The sequence below is a fragment of the Carcharhinus amblyrhynchos genome, chromosome 14 (assembly GCF_965287045.1).
Source record: "Carcharhinus amblyrhynchos chromosome 14, sCarAmb.v2.hapA, whole genome shotgun sequence".
NCBI lineage: Eukaryota > Metazoa > Chordata > Chondrichthyes > Carcharhiniformes > Carcharhinidae > Carcharhinus > Carcharhinus amblyrhynchos.
Window position 1 is genome coordinate 20,933,579 of NC_137337.1, and position 26,373 is coordinate 20,959,951.

The 26,373-nt window shown below is 46.6% G+C and overlaps 1 protein-coding gene across 1 annotated transcript in view; it reads right to left on the reverse strand.

Annotated features, from left to right (window-relative positions):
- The window catches only part of rin3 (Ras and Rab interactor 3), a 98,159-nt gene extending 84,717 nt beyond the window's left edge, over positions 1–13,442 (reverse strand). Inside the window, exons 1-2 of the mRNA XM_080202376.1 lie at positions 13,194–13,442; positions 12,770–12,950 (exon numbers count right to left, since the gene is read on the reverse strand). Coding sequence (XP_080058502.1) covers positions 12,770–12,950; positions 13,194–13,243 — 231 coding nt within the window. The 5' untranslated portion in view covers positions 13,244–13,442. The remainder of the gene's footprint in view (positions 1–12,769; positions 12,951–13,193) is intronic.
- Between the last annotated feature and the right edge of the window lie 12,931 nt (positions 13,443–26,373).

Consider the following 26,373-nt stretch of genomic DNA (forward strand, 5'->3'; position numbering starts at 1 on the left):
ATCCCTGGATTTAGCTGAAGTTAAGGATCCAGGATCTTCTTCATGGGGTTGCGTGCAGCCCCAGCAGTGGCTCCTATCCAATCTTGGTGCTGCAGTCTGTCGACCAAACTCTCTGGGTAGGAATTCCTTCCCTTACAAGTCCCATTCTGACAAAGTGTTTTGGCTACACCCAGCGTAATTTCACACATGGAAACTGGGTTTCTGGTGGGCGGTTTGAACACAGACCTTTCGGCTGGTGGGGTGGGGTCGGGTGATGCAAGGAATATGCCTCCTCCCCAACTCTCCCCATAAAATCTACCCCATCCTTTCGCATCTACCAATGAAATCATGGAGACTTCCACATTAACCAAGACTATTCAACAATCTGTGCCAGTGCTAGATCTCAAGTTGGAATTGTCTACTGAAATTAACCCTTTGGTTGATTCAACTTAAAGTTACTTGTTATTAGAGAGTTGTGCCCTAAGAATGTTTGAATTGAAAGATGTTCTTCTAATGCCTGCTTGATGTTTCAACTGTTAAACCTAAATTTATACCTCTTCATTCCAGATTCCCCAACCGGTACGAATAATGGGCCAGATTCATTTCCTTGGATCACCCCACCTTTCTGTCACCTCAAGTTTTATTCCTGCAACAAAACCCATATTCCGCTCACAAGTTCAAAGAAACTCGGCAAAACCCTCGTCCGTTTTTCAATCACCACCCTCCCTTGCCCACTACCCGCCCCCCATCCCACTCTGCTGCCCCCCCCCCCCAACCCCTCAGCTTTCTGTTACATTATTCTCTCAAGCCTGGAGCCTGAAGCAAATACGAATCTGAGCCCTTGTTGAGGATAGAAAGAACCAAGAGCCACAAGTGACCTGATAATTAGCAGCCGCCTAACAAGCTTTGGAATAACATTCTTTGGCAGGCCTCAGGCAGCAGGTTCCAGGCGAAACAAGGTAGCCTCAGGCTTCTGGCTCCAGGAATAAGAGATAATGCCAGCCTAATGAAGCCCATTATTGCCATTCCCAATTAAGCCTGTTGTTTTGCTGTGAACACAGTAAGAAGTCTGACAACACCAGGTTTAAGTCCAACCAATTTATTTGATAGTAAACTCACAAGTCTGTGAGCCCATAGCCTGAATCCTGAAGTGGGGCCTCATTGCAAATCTTTGCAAGGTTCCTGTTACATTAGCACCACCGAGATCCAGGATTCATTGAGTATTTACACTTCTTGTTTTCCATTTCCTGTTCTAACAAATGTTTCAAAGTTGTAGCTTTGACCCATTGTTCCGGGCAACACGGTGGTTAGCACTGCTGCCTCACAGAACCAGGGATCTGGGTTCAATTCCAGCCTCGGGTCACAGTCTGTGTGGAGTCTACACATTCTCCTAATGCTTGCGTGGGTTTCCTCCGGGTGTTCCGGTTTGTGGGTGCTCCCACAGTCCAAAAATGTGCAGGGATAGGATGGGGGAGAACACTTGGGTAAGATACTCTGTCAGAATGAATCGGTGATGTGGAGATGACAGCGTTGGACTGGGGTAAACACAGTGAGAAGTCTCACAACACCAGGTTAAAGTCCAACAGGTTTATTTGGTCACAAACGCCTCTAGCTTTCGGAGCGTTGCTCCTATGAAGGAGTTTAACCTGGTGTTGTGAGAGTTTAACCTGGTGTTGTGAGACGTCTTATGGAGAGAATCAGTGCAGACTTGATGGGCAAATGGCCTCCTTCTGCACTGCAGGGATTCTATGAAAAGTTCTTCCTTTCTTTATACAGGTTTATCGCTTCCACAAGGGGGAAAAATTGCATAAATCTCCTAAGTTAGTAACCCACTAGTTAGGGTATTTCACCAGCTGCAGCCAACCATAAAGTGCAGGCCACTCATGGAGAGGATCTTCCCAGTCTAGTTTCTGCCTCACTTTGTACAAAGTGCCATCTCACTGTTCTCACTTGGTTTGCACCTTCCTCAGACGCATTGTTCAATACTGCAGCACCAGGAGCCCTGAACACTCTTGGGCTGTCTGACAATGACAGAATCAAATTGCACATTGCAAACGCTGAATGACCCTACAGCAGATAGGGTCGCATTACACATTCCAGACAAACCGTTGGCTGTGCCTTGCCCTCCAGGAGGACCAATCGGAAATCTGGTCCAACCCACCTGTGGTGTAAATAAATGATGAAAGGTCACAGACCTTTGGCTGGAGTTCGGCATGATGTGGAGATGCCGGCGTTGGACTGGTAAGAAGTCTCACAGACTTCTTACTGTTCTGCAGAGGCAGCAGACTGAGAGTCTGTCTGCAAAACTGCTGCTAGGCTTGAAAGCTGGGGGTGAGAGTGGGAGGGCAACACGGCTTTGGTGGGTAATAGGACTCAGACCACATTTTGCTGCCACTGGAACTGCTGTACCACTAAGGGCAACAGTCTGCCCCAAGGGCTGCCCACACCCACCTCAATCAAATGGCTGGCACCTTAGCAGCCATCCCGCTGTGGTGCCCACTTCTAGGGCTGTACCTGCAGGATGAGAGCATATTGATGAGAGGGTAATTGGATCTGGGAGAGTGTTAGGGTCGGGCAGGCAGACACTGGCAAGGGAAAGGGGGTGGTGGCAGAAGATTGCTGAGTTCTGGTGGTGCTGCTGCTGTGGGGGTGAATGTCGCTGGCCAAGGTGCCCCTCCCAGGTGCGAAGAGTGCTGAATATTCCCCGCACTTCCTGTTTTTCACACAAATAAAGGCTCGCTTTATTTCTCAAAACCTTTCTCGCTTTTGAACCCTCCTATTGACTTTCTCTTTAGCCTTCTGCACTGCACTGAAAAGAGTCTTTATATTATGCCTAAGCTTCCTGTGAGGTGCTATTTGAGGTATTTGTTGATATAGGGACTATACTGTAAGCTGTCATTCATTACTCGCAGTGTTTGATGAACATTGGAATATATTAGACATGAAAAAAATCTTTTAAATCCCAAATGAAACACAAGAGGGTAAACTCACAGGTGCCACCTTCCCACTTGTTACACTTTGTTATGGTTCAGTTTATCTAACGCTGTGATGGCTGAAACCTGAGCTTTATTCAGTATTTGCATTTCCAGTTTATTCAGTATGTTATTGCAACTCCGAGGCTTCGGTTTGGTAATGTTCCATTAGTTACCTTATCCTGTACCAAACTGCCCACACTGCTGAACAGAGACCAGAATGATACACAGCCCCCATATGGGATCAATCCTGTTCTCCACAAAAGTTCAGTACCAATGTTGTTCTGATGCACTTTCCCATTGGCTACTTATTTTATTTATTAGTGTCGCAAGGAGGCTTACACTGCAGCAAAGATACTGTGAAAATCCCCTAGTCACCTTAGGCACCAACTCAGATACACTGAGGGAGAATTTAGCACGGCCAATGCACCTAACTTGCACATCTTTCAGACTGTGGGAGGAAACCAGAGCACTCAGAGGAAACCCCACAGACACGGGGAAAACATGAAGACTCCGCTTACTTGTGGGGTTGGCCATTAAAAGAATCAACGTTGACCAGATAAACAGGCAACCTCTCTGTACGAGTGATTAAGCATCTTTTCACACTTACTCCTCTCCTTCCCATGGTTTATTGCCTTCCTCTTTCAGTTATCAGAACAATTTATTAATCAACAGGGTCATAATGTGCATAGTTAAAGGACACTAAAAATTGCCTTGTGGATTTTGCACGCGGTCAAGTTGAAGCCACGTTCAGATGAATAGAAAGAATCTGGTAGTACTATTTGAAGGAGAACAGTGATTTCTTGCTACACTGCTTTCGATTCATTCCTCAAATCATCCTCTCTGGGAATGCGAAGCCAGCGTGCTTGAAATACTTCAACCAACAAACTTCCCGACTAAGGAATCACAAACCTTATCTCAATCAGATAAAAGTAAAATACTGCGGATGCTGGAAACTGAAACAAAAAACAGAAAATGCTGGAAAATCTCAGCAGGTCTGACAGCATCTGTGAGGAGAGAGAATAGAACCAGCGTTTCGAGCCTGGACAACCCTTTGACAGAGCTAAGAGCAAAGAGGTTCAGCAGAAACCAATATTATTGAGGTGGGGGAAGGGTGTGTAATTGGACGAAGGGAATGTAAATGAGGATACAGAAGGCTGAGGAAGTGTTAGGAGTGTCCATTAAGTGATCAGAATGCGAGAATGGCAGAACAGAGGTACAGGTTGTACAGCGGGGGTGAATGAACCGAGAGAGTGGGATGGAGTGAGTCATGGAGTCAGTCAGTCAGGACAGTCACATTTCCTTTGCCTCTGCCACGTATTTTGATGATGCTATTTTCCAAAATAGCGCCGCTGATATGTCTTACTTCTTCCTCAATTGTAGTTTTCCACCCACTGTGCTTGACAGGGCTCTCAGCTGCATCCAACCCATCCCCCCCCCCCGGCTACTGCTCGCACCCCTTCCCAGAACCAGGATCGGGGCCCCCCTGTCCTCACTTTTCACCTCACCAGTCTCCACATTCAAAGGATCATCCTCCGCCATTTCCACAACTCCTGCATGATGCCACTATTTGACACATCTTCCCCTCACCCCACCGACAGCATTCTGTCTCTCTCTAGGGCATCCTGCCCCACTCCTCCATCACACCCAACGAACACCTCATCCTTTTCTCCTGGCAGCTTCCCATGCAATCCTAGCAGGTATTACACCTCCCTCCTTACCTCCCTCCTTGCTCGCTGTCCCAGGTCCTAAACACTCCTTTCAGGTGAAGCAGCACTTCACATGCACCTCCTTCAATCTGGTCTATTGCACTCGCTGCTCCCAATGCTGTCTACTCTACATCGGAGAGGCCAAACGCAGACTGGATGATCACTTTGCTGAACACCTTCGGTCTGTTTACAAGCAGCACCCAGACCTTCCACTCGCTTGCCACTTCAACTCACCACCCTGCTCTCCTGTCCACATGTCCGTCCTTGGCCTTTTGCCATGTCCTAGCGAAACCCCAACGCAAACTGGAGGAACAGCACCTCATCTTCTGATTGGGCACTTTACAGCCTTCTGGGCTGAACATTGAGTTCAACAGCTTCAGAGCATAAACTCCCCCTTCCACCTTCATCCCATTTCCATTTATTTTATTTCATTTCATCTCATACATCCATTTTATCATCCCTCTTTTCCACTTCCATTTTTCCACTTTTCCATTCCAGCTCTTCTCCTTTCCACACCCTCCACCCCCACCCCCTTCAGTGCAACTGCCACATTCCTCAGGCAGTCCTTTAACAATCTGCACCTCTGTTCTGCCATTCTCACATTCTGATCACTTAATGGAATCGCTTAGCACCTTCTCAGCCTTCGATATCCTCATTTACATTCCCTTTGTCCAATTCTACAGACCTTACACCCCCCCCCACCCTAATATTATTAGTCTCCACTGAATTTCATTGCCCTTAGCTCTGATGAAAGGTCATCCAGACTCGAAATGTTGGCTCTATGCCAGTAAGAAATCTCAGAACACCAGGTTAAAGTCCAACCAGTTTATTTGATAGTAATCCAACTTTACAGCAAACTGGTTGGACTTTAACCTGGTGTTGTCAGACTTCTTGCTGTGTTTGCCCCCGTCCAACGCCGGCATCTCCACATCTATTCTCTCCCCACACATGCTGTCAGACTTGCTGAGATTTTCCAGCATTTTCTGTTCCCATCTCAACCAGAACAGGCAAGTTGTAGATAAATGTGAGTGACGCAGTGAGTTAATCAGCAATCGTCACTGGAGCTGAAACTAGCACCTTTTATTTGCTTTACACAAAAGCATAAGAAATAGGAGCAGGAGTAGGCTGCCAGGCCCTCCAAGCCTGCTCCGCCATTCAGTAAGTGCATGGCCATTCTGTGCGACCTCAACTCCTTTTCTGTGCCATTTTTCCAAAGCCCTCTATTCCTCGATCTATCAAATACTTATCTATCTCCACTTTAAATATTTCGAATACTCCAGCCTCACCACCCTTTGGGGCAGAGAATTCCAGTGATTCACCATTCTCTGCGAGAAGAAATTTCTATGCACCTCAGTTTTTAATGACCGGGCTTTATCTTGTAGTGATGTCCCCTTGTTCGAGACTCTCCCAAAAGTGAGACATCTCATCACCTACCCTATCAAACCCCCTCAATATCTTATATGTTTGAATAAGGTCATCCCTCACTCTTCCATACTCCAAGAAATACAGACCCAGACTATTTAATCTCTCTCGATAGGGCAACCCTCTCATCCCAGAAATTAGCCTGGTGAATCTCCTTTGGGTTGCCTCCAATGATGCTATATCCTTTTTCAGGTAAGGGGACCATAAACTATACACTTCAGTCCTTTATCTTTAATTAGATTTCCAGTCACAAAGTCCCACTTTTGTGTTCATTTGGTGCAATGTATGATTCAGTGAAAATCATCATTTTGATATACACAACATGAGTGAGGAATGTTCCCTAATTAACAATGGCATCCATCGCAATGTCATTACATTATCTGTGGCACAAAAGAAATGCTCTGTTTCAGATCGTTATTGATTCCAAAGTGGCATTGCTGGTTCTTTTGAGAATTTTGCAGCTTTGTGCTGTGTTCTTTGTACAGTCACAAGGGGTGTGAGTGCTGTTCTAGTTAACGTGTTCATGAAGACAATACTTAGTTACAAGACTTGTAATGTGAATGTAATAGCTTGCTTACCCGTAATGGCTTTCTTCCTCCATGAGGCCTCACAGGTAATCGTGCATTAAGTCTGTATCTTTGGATCTCATCCAGCAGTTTCCCAAAATTTATTTCACTAATTACATTTTGTAGTGACTGCCTAATTTAGTTAAGAATATAATTTGCTGCATTTGTGCTGCTGGGTAGTACTACATTTTTAAGTTGTCACATCACACTACAGGCAGCAGGCTGTCTTTCCACTTCCGTTCCAAAGTGGGCTGTCATTCCACTTTTAAAAATATAGGTAAAACGTCAGTTTTCTTGTCAATATTGAGCCATGAGCAAATGAGGGAAAAAAATGCTTTTGTTTTGGAAATGTGTGACTCTCGAACATGCTATTTCATCTGAGACAAAAAGAGGTTTGTCACTCACTTTTTAAAATTCATTTATAGGGTGCAGATGTTGCTAGCTAGGTTGGCATTTATTGCCATAAAATCATAAGAAGTCAGAACAGAAGCAGGCCATTCGGCCCCTCGAGCTTGCCCTGTCATTCAATAGGATCATGGCTGATCCGACATTCCTCGCATCCACTTTCCTACCCTTTCCCCGTAACTCTTGATCCTCTTACTGTTCAACCCCTAATTGCCTTTGAGAAAGTGATGATGAGCTGCCTTCTTGCATCCCTGCAGTCCCTATGGGATAGGTGCACCCACGGTGCTGTTAGGGAGGGAGCTCTAGGATTTTGACTCAGTGACAGTGAAGGAATGGTGATATATTTCCAAGTCAGAATGGTGAGTGACTTGGAGGGGATCTTCTGACTGGTGGTGTTTCGAGGTATCTGCTGCCCTTGTCCTTTTAGGTGGTAACAGTTGTAGGTTTGGAAGGTGCTATATAAGGAGCCTTGGTGAGTTCTTGCAGTGCATCTTGTAGATCATATACACAACTGTCATTGTTCATCGGTGGTGGTGGGAGTGAATGTTTGTTGAAGGGGCATCGATGGAGTGGGCTACTTTGTCTTGGATGGTGTAAAGCTTCTTGAGTGTTGTTGGAGCTGTGCCCATCCAAGCAAATGGAAAGAGTATTCTATCATTCTCCTGACTTGTGCCTTGTAGGTGGTGGACAGGATTTGGGTAGTCAGGAGGTGAGTTACACTGAAGGATTCCTAGCCTCTACCATACTCTTGTAGCCACAGTGTTTCTATGGCTAGTCCAGTTCAGTGTCTGCTCATTGGTAACCCCCAGGATGTTGAGAGTGGGGGTTCAGTGATGGTAATGTCACTGAATGTTAAGGGGCAATGGTTAGACTCTCTCTTGTTGGGGATGGTCATTGCGCAATCATCAGTGAACATCCCCATTTCTGACCTTATGATGGAAGGACGGTCATCAATAAAGTAGCTGAAGATGGCTGACCCAGGACACTATCCAGAGGGATTTTTACAATGATGCCCTGGAATTGAAATAATTGAACTCCAACAATCACAACCATCTTCCTTTGTGCTAGGTACGACTCTACCTCATTTCCACCTCATTTTTAGTTATGCCTGATGTTGCTCCTGGCATGCCCTCCTGCATGCTTCATTGAACCAGGGTTGAGCCTCCGGCTTGGTGGTAATGGGAGATATGCAGAGTCATGGGTTTACAGGTTGTGGTTCAATACAGTTCTGCTGCTGCTGATGGCCCGCAATGCCTCATGGATGCCCACTTTTGAGATGCTAGATTTGTACGCAGTCTATCCCATTTAAGCATGGTGGTGATGCCCCACAACACAGTGGAGAGTATCATCCACAAGAACTGTGTGGTGATCATTCCTATTGATACTGTCATGAACGGATGCATCTGTGGCAGGCACACTGGCGAGGTTAAGGTCAAGTGTGTTTCTCCCTCTTGTTGGGTCCCTCACCACCTGCTGCAGTCCCAGTTTATCAGTTATGTCCTTTGGAACCTGGCCAGCTTGGTCTGTGCTGGGGCTACTGAGACAAACCTGGTGATTGAAGAGCCCATCAAGAATACATTCTGCATCCTTGCCACCATGAGTTCTTCCTCCAAGTGGTGTTCAACATTGAGGATTTAGCAGCCATAGAGGGAAGGTGCATTGTATTCAGCAGGAGGTTCCCCTTCCCTGTTTGACCTGATGCCTCAAGATTTATGATTTGGAATTTTCCCACCTCGCCCTCCATGGCAATCGGATTGGGTGAGGGGTGGACAATGGGAAGGTCCGTTGACCTTGGGTTTTTACGATTTTGGCACAAGCAAGGCTGTAAAATCCCGCCCATCAGGTCTGGAGTCGATGCTGAAGATTCCCAGGGTAACTTCTTCCCTATTGAAAGGACAGGACATACCAAAGAATAGTGCTGGTGATGTCTGGGACATTCGCTGGAATTCTAGCACCCTGCCCATCACGGGAATTGGAGCAGGCAAGGGGCGGGCAATGGGAAGGTCCGTTGACCTCGGGTGGGATTTCCAGTCTCGTCAAGCGACGCTGTAAAATCCCGTCCATTGAGTACGACTCCAACTAGTCTGTGAAACATCTCTCACCATTTTAACACCCACATGTTCATAAGGAGGACTTTGCGGGGTTGGCAGGGCTGAGTTTGCCATTGTGGTTTCTGCTGCCTAGGTTGAAACCGATCGTCCATCAGGTTTCATTCCTTATTATTAACATTGTAACAACTTGATACAACTGAGTAAACCACAATCCTGTGGGTCTGGAGTCACGTGTAGGACAGCAGATTTCCTTCACTAAAGGATCTTAGTGAAATAGATGGGGTTTTATGAAAATTGAGAATGGTTTCACAGACCTCATTAGACTTTTCTGATTTGCAAATTTATATTGAATTTAAGTTCCACCATCTGCCATGGTCGGATTTTAACCCAGGTCCCCACAGCATTATCCTGGATTACTTGTCCAGTCATGATCCTTTTGGAGTAATATTGCTTGCAGGATGCTCTGGCAGCCTGGCAGCCAGCTAGCATCTTATTCATCCAACTGTGGAGTATACACTTTAAAGTCTTTAATTGGGAAAAAGATAAAAAAGTCTGAAGGCATGTACCAACCAACTCAAGAATGGTCAGCAGACTTTTGAGTGCTCCTACCATATTAAGTTGTTCTTTCTCTACACCCTAGCTATGACTACTATATACTATAATACAATATTCTGCACCCTCCCCTTTCCTTCTCTTCTATGTATTCTATGAACAGTACAGCTCACAAGAAACTTTTCACTGTATACCAACGCATGTAACAATAATAATTCATCAATTCAATCCAATTCAATGTGGATACATTGATCTCAACTGAACAAACTGCTGCCGATATGTCTTGGAGGAAGAGTTTGGGAAACAGATAGAAACTGAAGGATTATACTGAACTTGTACATGTTGTCATCTTCCAATATTCTCTGATTTGTATAACCCGTTACATGAATGTGTTAACACACAGGGTGATTACGCTTGAGCATGTTATGTTCATAATGAGAATACAATGCCATATGGGCAGATATGCATCCTTACTCATAATGCTCCACCAGAGAGCAAAGAAAACATGTTCACTCTCTATCTCAAGGTGCAAAGCCACGCTTGAAGTGATCATTACTTCATATTTGTCATAAAAATAGACGAGGAATCACTAGACGAGACACCAAGCACTGGTGGGGAAAAGGTAGCAATAAAGTCACCATAGTCCCAGATGACCTTAGATTGAATAAATCTGAGGCTCACCACATCTCAGGCGATGGGCAAGGTTGAGAAGGCAGAGGCTTCATGAATAACCTCAGCCGTACAGGAATTGAAGCCACGCTGTGGGCATCACTCTGCATCCAAACCAGCCGTTCAGACAACTGAATTAACTGACTCCCCAGAAGGGCAGCCATGATAGGCAGGTGATTGCCTCTCCTGAATTGTATGGAGATATAGACCGTTGTGGACCGAAAGTGAAAGGGTTCTGCCACTCAACTCTCAGCCATCTCCCAAATCAATGGAGCTACTGTTTTCACTGCCATCTGTCATTGTGCCAAGACCAATCTCACTTAAAGAATGGCAACCTGCAAAGATAAGGCATGAACTGAGAGAAGCCAGACGTGCCTACGCTGCCATGCTCGCGCAGATGAGTGGGTACTGCCAGTAGATGCTTCCAAAGCATTGCATGAGTGGAATAGTGTAAGTGATACTCATGTCATTAGCATCTATGTCTAAACCTGGTGTTGTCAGGCTTTTTACTGTGTTTACCCTGGTCCAACGCCGGCACATCCACATCAACGCGGGTGCAACAGGAGCACCACTGTCAGGCCATTAACTTAAATCGTGCATCAAAGATACTTCTGAAAGCCAGAGATTTCAGGGAAGAAGACTACTGACAATGATGCTGGCGCTGATGCTGCACCAGTGTTGGACACAAGGGCTGATGGTGGGCCTTTTATAAAGCATCCTTACAGTGCAGAAGCAGGCCATTCAGCCCATCAGGTCTGCACAGACTCTCCAACAGAGCATCTCACCCAGACACAAACCCTGTAACCCCAAACAGTTACCACGGTTAATCTCCCCTGTACATCCTGGGACATGAAGATGCAATTAACTGTGGCCAATCCACCTAACCTGCTCATCTTTGGAGTGTGAGAGGGAACTGGAGCACCTGGAGGAAACCCACGCAGACGTGGGGAGAATTGCAAACTCCACACAGTCACCCGAGGCTGGAATTGAACCCGGTTACTGGTTCTATGAAGCAGCACTGCTAACCATTGTGCCACCCTTATACAACGCATCAGCTGTTAATGCAGCTACCCACTAGTCCTACTTATTCAGTGAAGAAAGCATCTAGCAGTGCGAAAACAAATGCACAGCTGACACAAAAAGGTTCACCATAAACACAAGGGGCTGATACATTAGTAAAGTGGGAAAATGGCCCCTATCCAAATTGGAGTTCCATCTTAATGTATACAATTTGAACTAGCAACATCAGTCATTTCCCAAGTTTTACTGGTTTTTCCTACTGCGCACATAATTAGGTCATTTTTACTGTTTTGCAGTCGGCAACGGATTCCTTACAGAGAAGAGAATGGAAGTTTCTCAAAAGGCAAATTACTAACTCTTGAGATCATCCCTATCGACCCCTGGGTTAACCCTGCAGCACTAGAGAAATGAATGGTGATCTTTACTCCTACTCACAGGTCTCATTGAGGCTATTCAGGGAATCATTTATCATTAACATCCTAATCGGATCAAATGTCACAAGAAAATGTCTAAGAAATAAAAGGAGTCTCCCAAAGAATGATCATTTTTAAATCGTTTGGACAGAACAGAGTCTGAGCCACTGTACTACCTCATCCGTATCCAATCGACAGAGGTCAGATTTCAAAACTGACATTTTTAAGGTTCATTTATTATTGTCACAAGTAGGTTTACATTACCATAGAATCCTTACAGTGCAGAAGGAGGCCATTCACCCCATCAAGTCCGCACTGACCACAATCCCACCCAGGCCCTATCTCACAACTCAATGCATTTACGCTAGCCCCCCGACACTAAGGAGCAACTTACCATGGCCAATCCACCTAACCCGCACATTTTTGGAGTGTGGGAGGAAACTGGAGCATCCGGAGGGAACCCACACAGACATGGGGAAAATGTGCAACCTCCACCCAGAAAGTCATTTGAGGCCGGAATTGAACCCAGGTCCCTGGTGCTGTGAGGCAGCAGTACTAACCACTATGCCACCGTGCTGCCCTTGCAATGAGGTTACTGTGAAAATCCCCTCGTCAACACACTCTGGCGCTTGCTCGGGTACACCAAGGGAGAATTCAGCATGGCTGATGCACCTAACCAGCACATCTTTGGACTGCGGGAGGAAACCGGACCACCTGGAGGAAACCCATGCAGACACGGGGAGAACATGCAGACTCCGCACAGTGAACCCTGATCCCTGGCACTGTGAGGCAAGGTGCCACCGTACTAAGCGCACGCTAAGGAGTTTATAAAACCTCCAAAACGTTAGCTGCTGAAATTTGAGCAGTTTCCTTTCGTACCCTGTGTGCAGATCGGAGGAAAAATAAATATTTTTGTTTTAGCAGCAGCGCTCCCCCTGCGTCACTGCCATCCTGGCACCTCTGGCAATACACAGATTCGCCCAGAAATAACAGCTTATGGCACGGACTTACCCCTAGTGGCTCGCGGCTGAGTATTTCCGTGACTTTTTCCTTCCTGATGTTGAGCTGAAGCCACACTGGGCAAGTCCTGATGAGCTTATCCAGGATGCTGATCCCTGGCAGTGGTAACGGCAGCAAAGGGGCAGCGGCTGGGGCAGGCTGCCCGCTTTCATCTTTGGCACCTAGGAGTGGGCTGAATGGACAGGGAATATTAGTTTGCTGCATTCTGTGGAGGAAGCAGAGTTAATGTGGTTGTAGCACCGGCCACATCAGCACACTAACGGTGCTGACAATGAAATCATTAGACAGTGAAGTTGCAAAGCTGCAATTTATGCAAGAATATGGGGAATGCATTAGCAAAAAGCTCTCGGGATAGCAAGTTTATTTTTTTTTAAAAAGGAGCAGAAATTGGTCTGTTATATGTTAAACTACATACCCTGGCATGTCTCCAGTTTCCACTTCTTGTCCAGATGCTCTGTTCATCATCGATCATCTCCGCTGTGCAGACCCATTTAAGAAGCACGCTGACTTAAGCACTCTAGTCCCCAAACCACAGAAGGACTCCACATTTCATGAAAAAGAATAACGCACTTTGCCCCTCTGCCTGAAAGATGGCGTTGCGTTGAACTTTTTTGAATCTTTTAAAGCAGTAATAGCCACAGAAGTGTACAGGAAGACGCGCGCTGTGGGTTCTCTCTCTCTCTGACTTCCTGTGTTCTGTGAACTAACGGGGGATCTCAGGAAGAGGCAGCTCTGAGTGGTCAAGCTTTCAGTATTACTAACTTCGAATTGTTCAAAGTGGGAGGAGCACTGACTTCATCTGGCAACATTCAGAGCCAAACTGGCAAATAAAAAGCACTCCAAGTTTACATTAAACAAATGTCATATTTTTGCAGATATGGCTACATTGCTCAGACAAATCTGGTGACATTACACACACTCTTGAAAAAGTCTTTTAGGGTGAGTTGATCCTTCCCCTCCCCCACCTTCCCCACCCACTCACTCACACACAATCTTTTTCCCTAAATAAAACCAGACTGTCTCCAAACCTCCAGCATGTACTAATTAAATCTGGGTGCTGGGAAGTCTGTTAAAGGGTTTGGAAACTGATTTAATTTAAAGGGCTGCATCAGCAAATTGCACCAGAAGGAACCCAAACAAAAGTTTTCGCGATTAGAGACAGAAGGTTTGCAAAATATGTTAACAAGACAAAACGATTGGCTGCAAAACGACACCGAGCAGAAAGGACGTGGTGGACAGTAGCAATCTGAGGTTTGAGCAATCTGAGATTGACAAAGAAGTTGATAAAGAAGGGTAGGAGAAACTATGAAGCTGGGCTAGCGCTTAATATAAAAAAGGATAGCAAGAGTTTTTATAAATATATAAAAAGGAAGAGGCTGGCTAGGGTGAACGTTGGACCCTTAGAGGATGAGAAGGGGGACTTAGTGGTAGGGGATGGGGAAATGGCTGAGGTCTTGAATAACTTTTTTGTTTCGGTCTTCACGGAGGAAGACGTGAATAATTTGCAGGGTGTTAGCGATGGAAAGGTGGTAGGACTGGAGGGTCTCAATGACATTATTGTTACTAGAGAGGCGGTGCTTGACAGACTGGAGGGACTGATTGTGGACAAGTCCCCAGGACCAGATGGAATGCATCCAAGGGTTCTGAAGGAAATGGCGGAGGTGATAGTGGATGCCTTGGTTGTTATTTTCCAAACGTCGCTGGATTCCGGGGAAGTGCCGGAAGATTGGAAAACGGCTAATGTTACGCCGTTGTTTAAGAAGGGTGGCAGGCAAAAGGCAGGGAATTATAGGCCGGTTAGTTTAACGTCTGTTGTAGGTAAAATGTTAGAATCCAACATCAAGGAGGAAATAGCGAGGCATCTTGAGGGGAATTGCTTGATAGAGCAGACGCAGCACAGTTTCGTTAAGGGGAAGTTGTGTCTGACGAATTTATTGGAGTTCTATGAGGATGTGTCTAGGGCGGTGGATAGAGGAGAGCCGGTAGATGTGGTCTTTCTTGATTTTCAGAAGGCGTTTGACAAGGTACCTCACAAGAGGTTATTGCAGAAGGTAAGGGGGCATGGAGTTGGGGGTAGGGTGTTAGCATGGATAGAGGATTGGTTGTCAAATAGGAGGCAGAGAGTGGGGGTTAATGGGTGCTATTCGGATTGGTGGTTGGTGACTAGTGGAGTGCCCCAGGGGTCGGTGCTGGGGCCTCAGCTATTTACCATTTATATAGATGATCTGGAGGATGGCACTGAGTGTATGGTGTCGAAATTTGCTGATGACACCAAGATTGGTGGAACGGCAAATTGTGCGGAGGGTGTGGAGAGTCTGCAGAAGGATCTAGATAGGCTGGGCGAATGGGCCAGGAACTGGCAAATAGAATTTAATGTTGGCAAGTGCGAGGTGGTCCACTTTGGTAGGAAGAATGGTAGGAAGGACTATTACTTATGTGCGAAAAACTGCAGCAGGCGACGGTGCAGAGGGACCTTGGGTCCTTGTGCATGAGTCACAAAAACCCAGCCTGCAGGTGCAGCAGGTGGTCAGGAAGGCAAATGGGATGCTGGCCTTCATAGCGAGGGGGATTGAATATAAAAGTAGGGAGGTCTTGCTGCAGCTGTATAGGGCATTGGTGAGGCCGCAGCTGGAGTAATGTGTGCAGTTTTGGTCGCCGCACTTACGCAAGGATATTTTGGCCTTGGAGGGAGTGCAGAGGAGGTTTACTAGGCTGATACCGGAGTTGAGGGGGTTGAGCTATGAGGAGAGGCTGAATAAACTAGGCTTGTACTCGTTAGAGTTTAGAAGAGTGAGGGGAGATCGCATTGAGACATATAAGATGATGAATGGGATGGATAGGGTAGAGGTGGAGAGACTCTTCCCGCTCAGAAAGGACAGTAGGACTAGGGGGCACAGCCTCAAGATAAAGAGGGGGCGGTTTAGAACGGAGTTGAGGAAGAACTTCTTCACTCAAAGGGTGGTGAATCTCTGGAATTCTCTGCCCGTTGAAGTGGTGGAGGCTACCTCGCTAAATATTTTTAAGACGCGGGTTGATGGGTTTTTGATAAGCGAGGGGATTAAGGGTTATGGGGAGAGGGCGGGAATGTGGAACTGAGCTACGACAGATCAGCCATGATCTCGAAGGGCTAGATGGCCTACTCCTGCTCCTATTTCTTATGTTCTTATGTTCTTATGTTTACTTCAAATCAAAACTGCCCCAGTATGATGTGCGATGGAATCTGATATCCTTTACATAAACAGCTTAAGGCAGCATGTTTCCAGGGCTAGCAGAAAACTGAATTCCTCAAATGCTGCAAAGGACCTTCTTAAACCGAGAAAGATAGAAGAATCCGTTCAAAGTTTCTTCTCTCCAAAGAATGGATCGCAATGCAGCCCTTTCATCACTGCGGTTTTAAAAATCATTAGATGAATGCCCACTGTCTGAATTATGGGCAGCCCGGTGGCACATTGGTTAGAACTGCTGCTTCACAGCTCCAGGGACCTGGATTCTTGGATCACTGTCTGTCTGGAATTTGCACCTTCTCTCCATGTCTGCATGGGTTTCCTCCAGCTGCTCCGGTTTCCTTCCACAGTCCAAAAATGTGTGGGTTATGAGCATTGGCTATGCTAAATTGCCCCTTAATGTCCCGGGATGCATAGATCAGAGGGATTAGTGGGGTAAATGTGTGATGTTACAAGGATAGGACTTGGGTGGGATTGTTATCAATGCAGATCTGATGGGCCAAATGGCCTCCTTCTGCACTGTAGGGTTTTATGATACAGCCCATTGTGCCTGTGCTGGCCATCAGGCACCCATCTACTTTCATGGAATTCCTACAGTGCAGAAGCAAGCCATATGGCCTATTGAGCCTGCACTGACAACAATCCCACACATTTTTCATCCACTTACCCCATGTAGTTACCCTGCTAGTTCCCCTGACACTAAGGGGCAATTTAGCATGGCCAATCTATCTGATCCGCACATCGTTGGGGTGTGGGAGGAAATCGGAGCACCCAGAGGAAACCCACACAGATACAAGGAGAATGTGCAAACTCCACACAGACAGTGATCTGAGGTCAGAATTGAACCCGGGTCCCTAGCACTGTAAGGTTAGCAGCGCTAACCACTGTGCCACCCATAATTCTAACCCCATTTTGATTTATTTTATACACTACATGCAATGTTTAAATTAGTACTCAAAAAAGCACATTTTGCAACAGACTTCTAAGTGATATGTGACAGTAACTGCAAATTTAAGTTGCAGAAATATCCTTGTTTCTTCTCAAGAGTAAAATTAGCACAGGTCACGAATGAGAAATCACTGGCTATTAAACTATGTTTTCAGTCCAAAAGCTATGATCATGGTGAATTGTGACTCCAATCCACATTTCTGTCTCTGATTTTCAACCTCTCTCAAACTGATCACTCCTTTCCTACTGGTGTCATAAGCATGGGTGGAGAATGAAGAATCATAGAATCCCTGCAGTGCAGAAGGAGGCCATTTGGCCCACCAAATCTGCACTGACTGTCGAACAGATCATCTAACCCAGACCCTATCACCAAAACTCAAAGTATTTACCTTGCTAATCCCCCGATCCTACACATCTTTGGACACTAAGGGGCAATTTAGCATGGTCAATGCACCTAACTTGCGCATCGTTGGGGTGTGGGAGGAAACTGGAGCACCCGAAGGAAACCCACGCGGACACAGGGAGAACGTGCAAACTCCACACAGACAGCTACTGGAGGCAGGAATCGAACCTGGACCTCCGGCGCTGTGAGACAACAGTGCTAACCACTGTGTCACTATGCCACTTTGTGAATCTGTGAGAAAAGTTGTGTAGATTTTCAACTTGTTGCCTGGAACATCAGGTTACAGATCAAACAGTAATTGTGGAAATCACTTGATGTTAATGGAAATGAAAACCGGGCAGTTTGTATACAGAGCATTGAATCAGTTTTACATTCACAGAGCAGTGTGAAAATCTACCTTGAGGAAAATTCTGCTGATAAGCTGGATAACTAACCTATCATAGTCATAGAGCTTTACTGCACAGAAAGAGGCCTTTTAGCCATTGTGTCTGCGCTGGTCATCAAGCACCGATCTATTCTAATCCCATTTTCCAGCACTTGGTCTGTAGCCTTGTATGCTACAACATTTAATCTAAATGCTTCTTAAATGTTGTGAGGCTTCCTGCCTCTACCACCCTTTCAGGCAGTGAGTTCCAGATTCCCTCCTTTACATCTAATCCCCCTGGTTATTGATCCCTCGACACTAAGGGGAAAAGTTCCTTCCAATCTATCCTATCGATGGCCCCCATAATTTTTACAATCAGGTCCCTCCCTAGCCTTCTCTGCTCTAAGGAAAACAACCCCAGTCTAGCCGGAGTATCTTCATAGCTGAAATGCTCCAGCCCAGTTAACGTGTTGGTGAATCTCCTCTGCACTCTCTCTAGTGCAGCCACCTCTTCCAATAGTGTCCCCAAAGCAGATGGTTAAAAAAAAACTCTGCACATATTTTTTTCAGGAAGCACTGGTTTTAATCAAAGTTCTGTTTTTGCGGTGATGGGATGCACAGCTCAAGCTTAAAAAAGGGAAGGTGGATTCCTCATGTTTGATTACGTGATGTGAGCAGCTTTTACTTTCGGGTATTCTTGGTCTCATTAGTCCCGGATGGGTAATGAGTTCTCAAACATGGGTGAACAGCTCGTTAGCAATGGTTTTGGTGAGTAGGTCAAGGGGGCGAGAGCAGTGTGCTGGTAGTGGGGGTTCCCAGCATCACCAAAAAGAGAGACAGCACTGTTTTCAAAGTGAGGAATGATAGTGGGGGGGGGAAGGGAAATTTTACAAAAATGCTTCGAAGTATCCAACTAGCGTAAAAATGGGAGAGTTGCTGATCCATTTTTTGTGTGAGTTTTTATGCCCAATCTTGTGCACATACTGCATGAAAAAATGGGCTAGATGTTTCCAGCTACTACAGGCAGTAGGCATGTCTTAATTCACCAGCCAGCAGCAGGGGGAGATATTGTGCATTTTCAGACCTCTCTGTCTGCACATGCACAGTTCCAACAACAGAGGCCTGGCAGATCTGACAGGCCTCTGCTGCTGCAGCCGGCCTGAAACAACACCCCCGCCCCCGATCCCAGCAATCATGGGGGCTTGCAGCTGATCATGAGCCCCACACCATCCAAAAATGCAGCCACAGCTGTCCCCCTTGCCCCCCCCCAAGACTGATTGTGTCCCCCCCGCCTCCCCCCCCCCAATCAGATGCTGAGTGGCAGCAGATGCACCTCCCCTTGCCCCTGCTGATCGCAATTGCAGAGTTCGTGGCAGACTATTCCACCCTCCTTGCTCGGTCCACCCTGGCCTGGTCTCACCCCTCCAGGCCGAGCCCCAGGCCCCGCCCCACCAGGCCCTGCCTCCTTAGGCTCCACCCCCTTCAGGTTCCCATACCCTCTTCAGGCCCTGCAGCATACACCCTCGTCAGGCCCCGTGCCTATTGGCCCAGTGGGCAGTGCCAAGGTGCCAGGCTGGCACTGCCAGGCAGGCAACTCCCTTGCCCTCAGCCTCCCCAGGGGGCCTCAATGGCCTCCAGTTCTACCAGCGAGGCTGACATGACTTTTCCTTTCATGGGGAGCTGGTATTTTCCACATTGGAGAGAACCCCTCCAGGTGAGTCCATAAAAGCATAAAGACAAGTGAACCTAGATGACTGAGCACCGGACTCACTACTGCCATGGAAATAGCCATTTAAATAAATTGAAATAAATCTGGTTCAAGTAAGATCGATGGGTAGTGCAAACCGGTGAAATTCCACCCATAGCCTCCAAAACTAAAGATGTTGTTTTTATTTTTATCTTTGCTTACGGGAGATGAAACTGAAGGTCCAATATGGTGCAGATAACAGGCACTACAATTGTCAGATAAGGAGGTTCTGAAAGAGCAAATGTCAGCATACAGAGTTATTACCTACCCCTCCTATATGACTCAAGTCCAAAGATCACGATAACAGCAGATCGGAAGATAACCTCAGAACAAGAGAGCACAGTGAGACTCTTCCACAGGACATGCTGGCAATGTTGGAAGAATTTTAATGACCAAGGTAAGAAGAACATCTTGCAACCTGATTCTCCCAAGATCAATTCCATCTTCCTCTCCATCTGCTTGTACTTCAATGAGCAAGTGATATTAAGCATACTCTCTTTCATGTTTCAGCTATACATTCACTAGTTGTTGTTGCCCTCACAAATACACATTGCTGTCATTTGGTTACACAGAGAAAGCACTGAATTTGCCAGCAATTGTCACTCTTTCCTACTTGCGAACACCTCTTCATCCTGTGCACTACTCATCACGGACACATCAACGTGTCCCATCGGAACTCATGAACTACAAAGATGGAGCTAAGCATTATTAATGTCCCTTCTTCCTGTCGGACATAACACGGTAAGAAGTCTCACAACACCAGGTTAAAGTCCAACAGGTTTATTTGGTACAAATGCCACTAGCTTTTGGGGCTTTGCCCCTTCGTCAGGTGAGTGGGGAGTTCTGATCACAAACAGGGCATATAAAGGTACACACTCAGTTTCCAGAATACTGATTAGAATGTGAGTCTTTACAGCTAATCAAGTCTTAAAGACACAGACAATGTGAGTGGAGATAGCAATAAGCATAGACACAGACATCAAGTTTTTACAAAGATGCAAGAAAGCAGACAAGATACCGAAAACCTATGCTTAACAATATCTCCACTCACATTGTCTTCACCTTCAAGACTTGATTAGCTGTAAAGACTTGCATTCTAATCAGTATTCTGTAAACTAAGTGGGTGTCTTTATATTCCCTGTTTGTGATCAGAACTCCCCATTCACCTTACGAAACGACAAAGCCCTGAAAGCTAGTGGTGTTTGCTACCAAATAAACCTGTTGGACTTTAACCTGGTGTTGGGAGACTTCTTACTGTGTTTACCCCAGTCCAACGCCAACATTTATCATTTTTATAAATGACCTAGATGAGGGTGTAGAAGGATGGGTTAGTAAATTTGCTGATGACACTAAAGTCGGAGGAGTTGTGGACGGTGTGGATGGATGTTACAGTTTGCAGAGGGACATAGATAAGCTGCAGAGCTGGGCCGAGAGGTGGCAGATGGAGTTTAATGCAGAAAAGTGTGAGGTGATTCACTTTGGAAGGAGTAATAGGATTACAGAGTATTGAGCTAATGGAAAGACTCTTGGTAGTGTGGATGAGCAGAGAGATCTTGGTGTCCATGTGCACAGATCCCTGAAAGTTGGCACCCAGGTTGATAAGGTTGTTAAGAAGGCGTACAGTGTGTTAGCTTTTATTGGTAGAGGGATTGAGTTTCGGAGCCATGAGATCATGTTGCAGCTGTACAAAACTCTGGTGTGGCCGCACTTGGAGCGTTGCGTACAGTTCTGGTCGCCGGATTATAGGAAAGATGTGGAAGCATTGGAAAGGGTGCAGAGGAGATTTACCAGGATGTTGCCTGGTATGGTGGGAAGGTCTTATGAGAAGAGGCTGAAGGACTTGAGATTGTTTTCGTTAGAGAGAAGAAGGTTAAGAGGTGACTTAATTGAGGCATACAGGATGATCAGAGGGTTAGATAGGGTGGACAGTGAGAGGCTTTTTCCTCGGATGGTGATGGCTAACACGAGGGGACATGGCTTTAAATTGAGGAGTGATAAATATAGGACAGATGTCAGAGGTAGGTTCTTTACTCAGAGAGTAGTAAGGGCGTGGAATGCCCTGCCTGCAACAGTAGTGGACTTGCCAACTTTAAGGGCATTCAAATGGTCATTGGATAGACATATGGATAATATTGGAATAGTTTAGGTTAGAGGGTCATTAGATTGGTTCCACTGGTTGGTGCAACATTGAGGGCCGAAGGGCCTGCACTGCGCTGTAATGTTCTATGTTCTATCTCCACATCAGGCCATAACACATGCAGGAGGATGGTCAGTTTCCATTGAAATTCTCAGTTCCATGGAGCAAGAAGCGGGCATACAAACGTACGCATGAGGGGCAGGAGCAGGCCATTTGGCCCCTCGAGTCAGGAGGATGGGAGCAGCTGAGTCTCTTCCTTTTTCTCCATTCTGCTGACTCTCCTTGGTGGACATGGAGATGGACAACTCGGTGATTGATGCCTGTTGGAAGTGACGCGGTGGCACTGGTGTCTCACAGTGCCAGTATTCGGATTTGATTCAGTCTTGGGTGACCGTCTGTGTGGAGTTTACACTTTCTCCCCGTGTCTGTGTGGGTTTTCTTTGGGTGCTCCAGTTTCTTTCCACATTCCAAAGATGTTCGGTTAGGTGGATCGACCATGTTAAAATGCTCTTTAGTCATATCTTATTCTCCCAAGATATGTAGGCTAGGATGATTAGCAGGGTAAATAATTACATGGGATTACAGAGTAGGGGCTGGGTGGGATTGTTTTTGGTACAGGCTTGATAGGCTGAATGGCCTCTTTCTGCAGTGTAGAAATTCTGTGATTCTATGATTCCAACCTGCCCAGCAGCTGCCAACCATTGTTCTTTTCTCCTGTTTGTGACTTCCTCTGCAGAGCCAACCTCTGCTGGAGATGGAAGTGAGCCAAACCAGCCTCGCCAGCCAACAACATCGCCTGCTCACAGCACGGTGGGTGGAACCGGCAGTCAGTTTGGATCTTGAGCTGCCAGATTGGAAGGTTCACATCACAAATGATCACCAGCAGAGAGTGGGGGAAAAGACAGCAAAGGACACATTTAGCTGGAGAGCGAGTTTGGATCAAGACAGCAAGAGGATAGAGCTGAAGAGTGCTCCATCTTGTGTTTGGAGGTCCAGTGCGGTGGCGGGGGGGTGGGGGGGGAGTGGTTTTGGGGGGGAGGCGGGGGGGGGTGCACTCCAGCAATGTCTGACCCTCTGAGCAGAATGGCACGATCCCAGACCAGATTCTGCAATTGAAAACTCATTAATTATGCACTGTCAAGTTCCTCTCCAAAGCTGATTGGACCGGCAGTTGGCAAGTTCAAAGGCCCCAGCACCATATTTGAACACCAGTCCAGCACGCACATATCACTCTCTCCAGTCCAGCTGTCATCACCAGACTGGGCAGGGTGACTGGAACCCCGAGGGAAAAGGGCTCGCAGCCTCAAGAAGAAATGCGTTCCTCGATTCAACCTGCCCCCTATCCCATCACTGGCGAGGTGCCTATGCTGCACCTTGGTCTCTACTCACAGTCTCTGGAGTCTTTGTGTGTCCCCTTCCAGTAAGCAATGTGCTATCAAAAACATTGAATGTATTCAAGAGGTGGTTAGATATATCACTTGGGGCGAAAGGGATCAAAGATTATGGAGAGAAAGTAGGATTAGGCTATTGAGTTGGATATCAGCCATGATCGTAATGAATGGCTTGTAGGGCCAAATGGCCTCCTCCTCCTCCTATCTTCTAGGTTTCTATCTCTTTGCCCCCTTGTTTCTGAATTGTTCATGCAGTCTTGTTAGGCTCCAGCTTCCCTCCCCTCAGTCTTCACTTTGCCTTCCAATGTCCTTACCATCTCCTTGCACCTCTGCCGACCATCGCGCCCTCGCCCTGCCACGCTCTGCCCTTGCACAACCATCCCTTAATACTGGCCCCTCCCCTTGCTCATCAGTAACCCTCTCCACAGTCGATCCTCAGTCTGTTGGAGTGGATGGTCTGTGAGTCCCACAATCCGTATGGTTGGCATGGAGCTGGAAGGCACGAACCAGGCTGCCCAGCAGCGTGGTATTCAGCACAACAGGAGTAGTGCAGTGCCAATGGCAGGTAGGCTTGGGATGTTGCATTCGCATCAATGTCTCGATCGAACTGAGGTCCACCTTCTGCATGTCAGTCTTTTTTCAAACCAGTTAAATGGCGATGTGATTTCCTGCTGGCATGACGCAAAATCGGAAGGCCTAACAAAATTCCGAAATATAGCATTCATGGTATGCAATGTCACATCATGCGGCACAGTGGCACAGTGGTTAACACTGTTACCTCACAGCACTAGGGATGCAGATTCCATTCCTGGCTTGGGTGACTGTGCGGAGTCTACACGTTGGGTTTTCTCCGGATGCTCCGGTTTCCTTCCACAACCTGAAAGACGTGCTGGTTAGGTGCATTGGCCATGCTAAATTCTCCCTTAGTGTACCCGAACAGGCACCAGAGTGTGGCGACTGGGGTACTTTCACGGTAATTCCATTGTAGTGTTAATGTTTGATTATTATATAATGTTTGTATTAGTATATAATGAAAAGAATTGTTTCTTGAGCCCTATACAGACAAAGCATACCGTTCATAGAGAAGTAAGGGAGAGAGTGCAGAATGTCGTGTTGTAGTCATAGCTAGGGTGTGGAGAAAGATCAACGTAATGCGAGGTAGATCCATGCAAAAGTCTGATGGCAGCAGAAAGAAGCTATTCTTGAGTCGGTTGGAAATGTAAGCCTACCTGTGACACTAATAAAGAAACTTTAAACTTTACTTTAATGCAAATGACATTCGTGTCACCAGCCAGCAGCAGAAGTAACCCACCATTAACCCACCATGAGGAGAATGTCAGACTGGTTTTACATCAGCAGGTTTCCAACTTTTCAACTTCTACTGGAATTCTCCCATCACCCCCCCACCAAACACACTGCGGGTGGGCTGGGAGAATTCCATCTGAAGACTCGAGCACCTCTGCATTCAGAACAGAGCCATTGATGTCAGGCAGCAAGTAGTGGCTGCATTGCACACACAGCTAGCAGATGGTTCACAATGATGTACAGTGTGAGTTTCTCAATATGGAGCATGGGGTTTCCTTTGTAGTGGGGCTGGTGAAATGCAAGACCTGTAACAGTTTTGATTGAAGATCGAATCATTGCTGTGTGTCATATATGGACTAATGTCCTTGCCTTTTATGACATGTAAGCAAACAACACATTTTCCTGGACATAACTCATCCAAAGTTTCAATTCTTTATTAGATAAACCTTTCACCAAATTTCCCCAACAACACCCATACCCACTCCAGTCCCTCACAACTATCCACAGAGAGTGAGGATGCCCCATACCCACTCCAATCCCTCACAGCTACAGAACTGTCCACAGAGAGTGAGGATGTCCCATACCCACTCCAATCCCTCACAGCTACAGAACTGTCCACAGAGAGTGAGGATGCCCCATACCCACTCCAATCTCTCCCAGCTACAGAACTGTCCACAGAGAGTGAGGATGCCCCATACCCACTCCAATCTCTCACAGCTACAGAACTGTCCACAGAGAGTGAGGATGTCCCATACCCACTCCAATCCCTCACAACTACAGAACTGTCCACAGAGAGTGAGGATGTCCCATACCCACTCCAATCCCTCACAGCTACAGAACTGTCCACAGAGAGTGAGGATGCCCCATACCCACTCCAATCTCTCCCAGCTACAGAACTGTCCACAGAGAGTGAGGATGCCCCATACCCACTCCAATCTCTCCCAGCTACAGAACTGTCCACAGAGAGTGAGGATGCCCCATACCCACTCCAATCTCTCCCAGCTACAGAACTGTCCACAGAGAGTGAGGATGTCCCATACCCACTCCAATCCCTCACAGCTACAGAACTGTCCACAGAGAGTGAGGATATCCCATACCCACTCCAGTCCCTCACAGCTACAGAACTATCAGTTGAGAATGAGAATGTTCAACATCCAGGCCACTCTCTCACAATTACAGAAATGTCCGCTAAAAGAGAACAGTCCCGTCTCTGTGAAATAACTCCAAAACACCCAAAGAGGATTACTTCAACCTATAATCTGTAAGAAGTGTGTGTGAAGTGGTGCAACCTGCTCTTCAGCAACTTCTAAATAAAAATAAATCCTTCACACTCTCTCTAAGATCAACACATAACAATTTATTTATCTAACTGACAGTGAGCAAACTAATGAAACTATTAACAAACTGGATAAATCCCTTCTATTAACTATTTCCAAATAAAACAAGGTTCTACAATTACTCTACCCAACTTCACAATAGCAAGGGTGCCCCATACCCACTGCAATCTCTCCCAGCTACAGAACTGTCCACTGATGGAGAGATGCCTCATAACCACTCCAATCTCTCCAAGCTACAGAACTGTCCGCTGATGGGGAGATGCCCCATACCCACTCCAATCTCTCTATACAGAACTGTCCACTGACAGGGAGATGCCCCATACCCACTCCAATCTCTCCCAGCTACAGAACTGTCCACTGACGGGGAGATGCCCCATACCCACTCCAATCTCCCCCAGCTACAGAACTGTCCGCTGACGGGGAGATGCCCCATACCCACTCCAATCTCTCCCAGCTACAGAACTGTCCACTGACGGGGAGATGCCCCATACCCACTCCAATCTCTCTATACAGAACTGTCCACTGACAGGGAGATGCCCCATACCCACTCCAATCTCTCCCAGTTACAGAACTGTCCGCTGATGGGGAGATGCCCCATACCCACTCCAATCTCTCCCAGCTACAGAACTGTCTGCTGATGGGGAGATGCCCCATACCCACTCCAATCTCTCCCAGCTACAGAACTGTCCACTGACGGGAAGATACCCCATACCCACTCCAATCTCTCCCAGCTACAGAA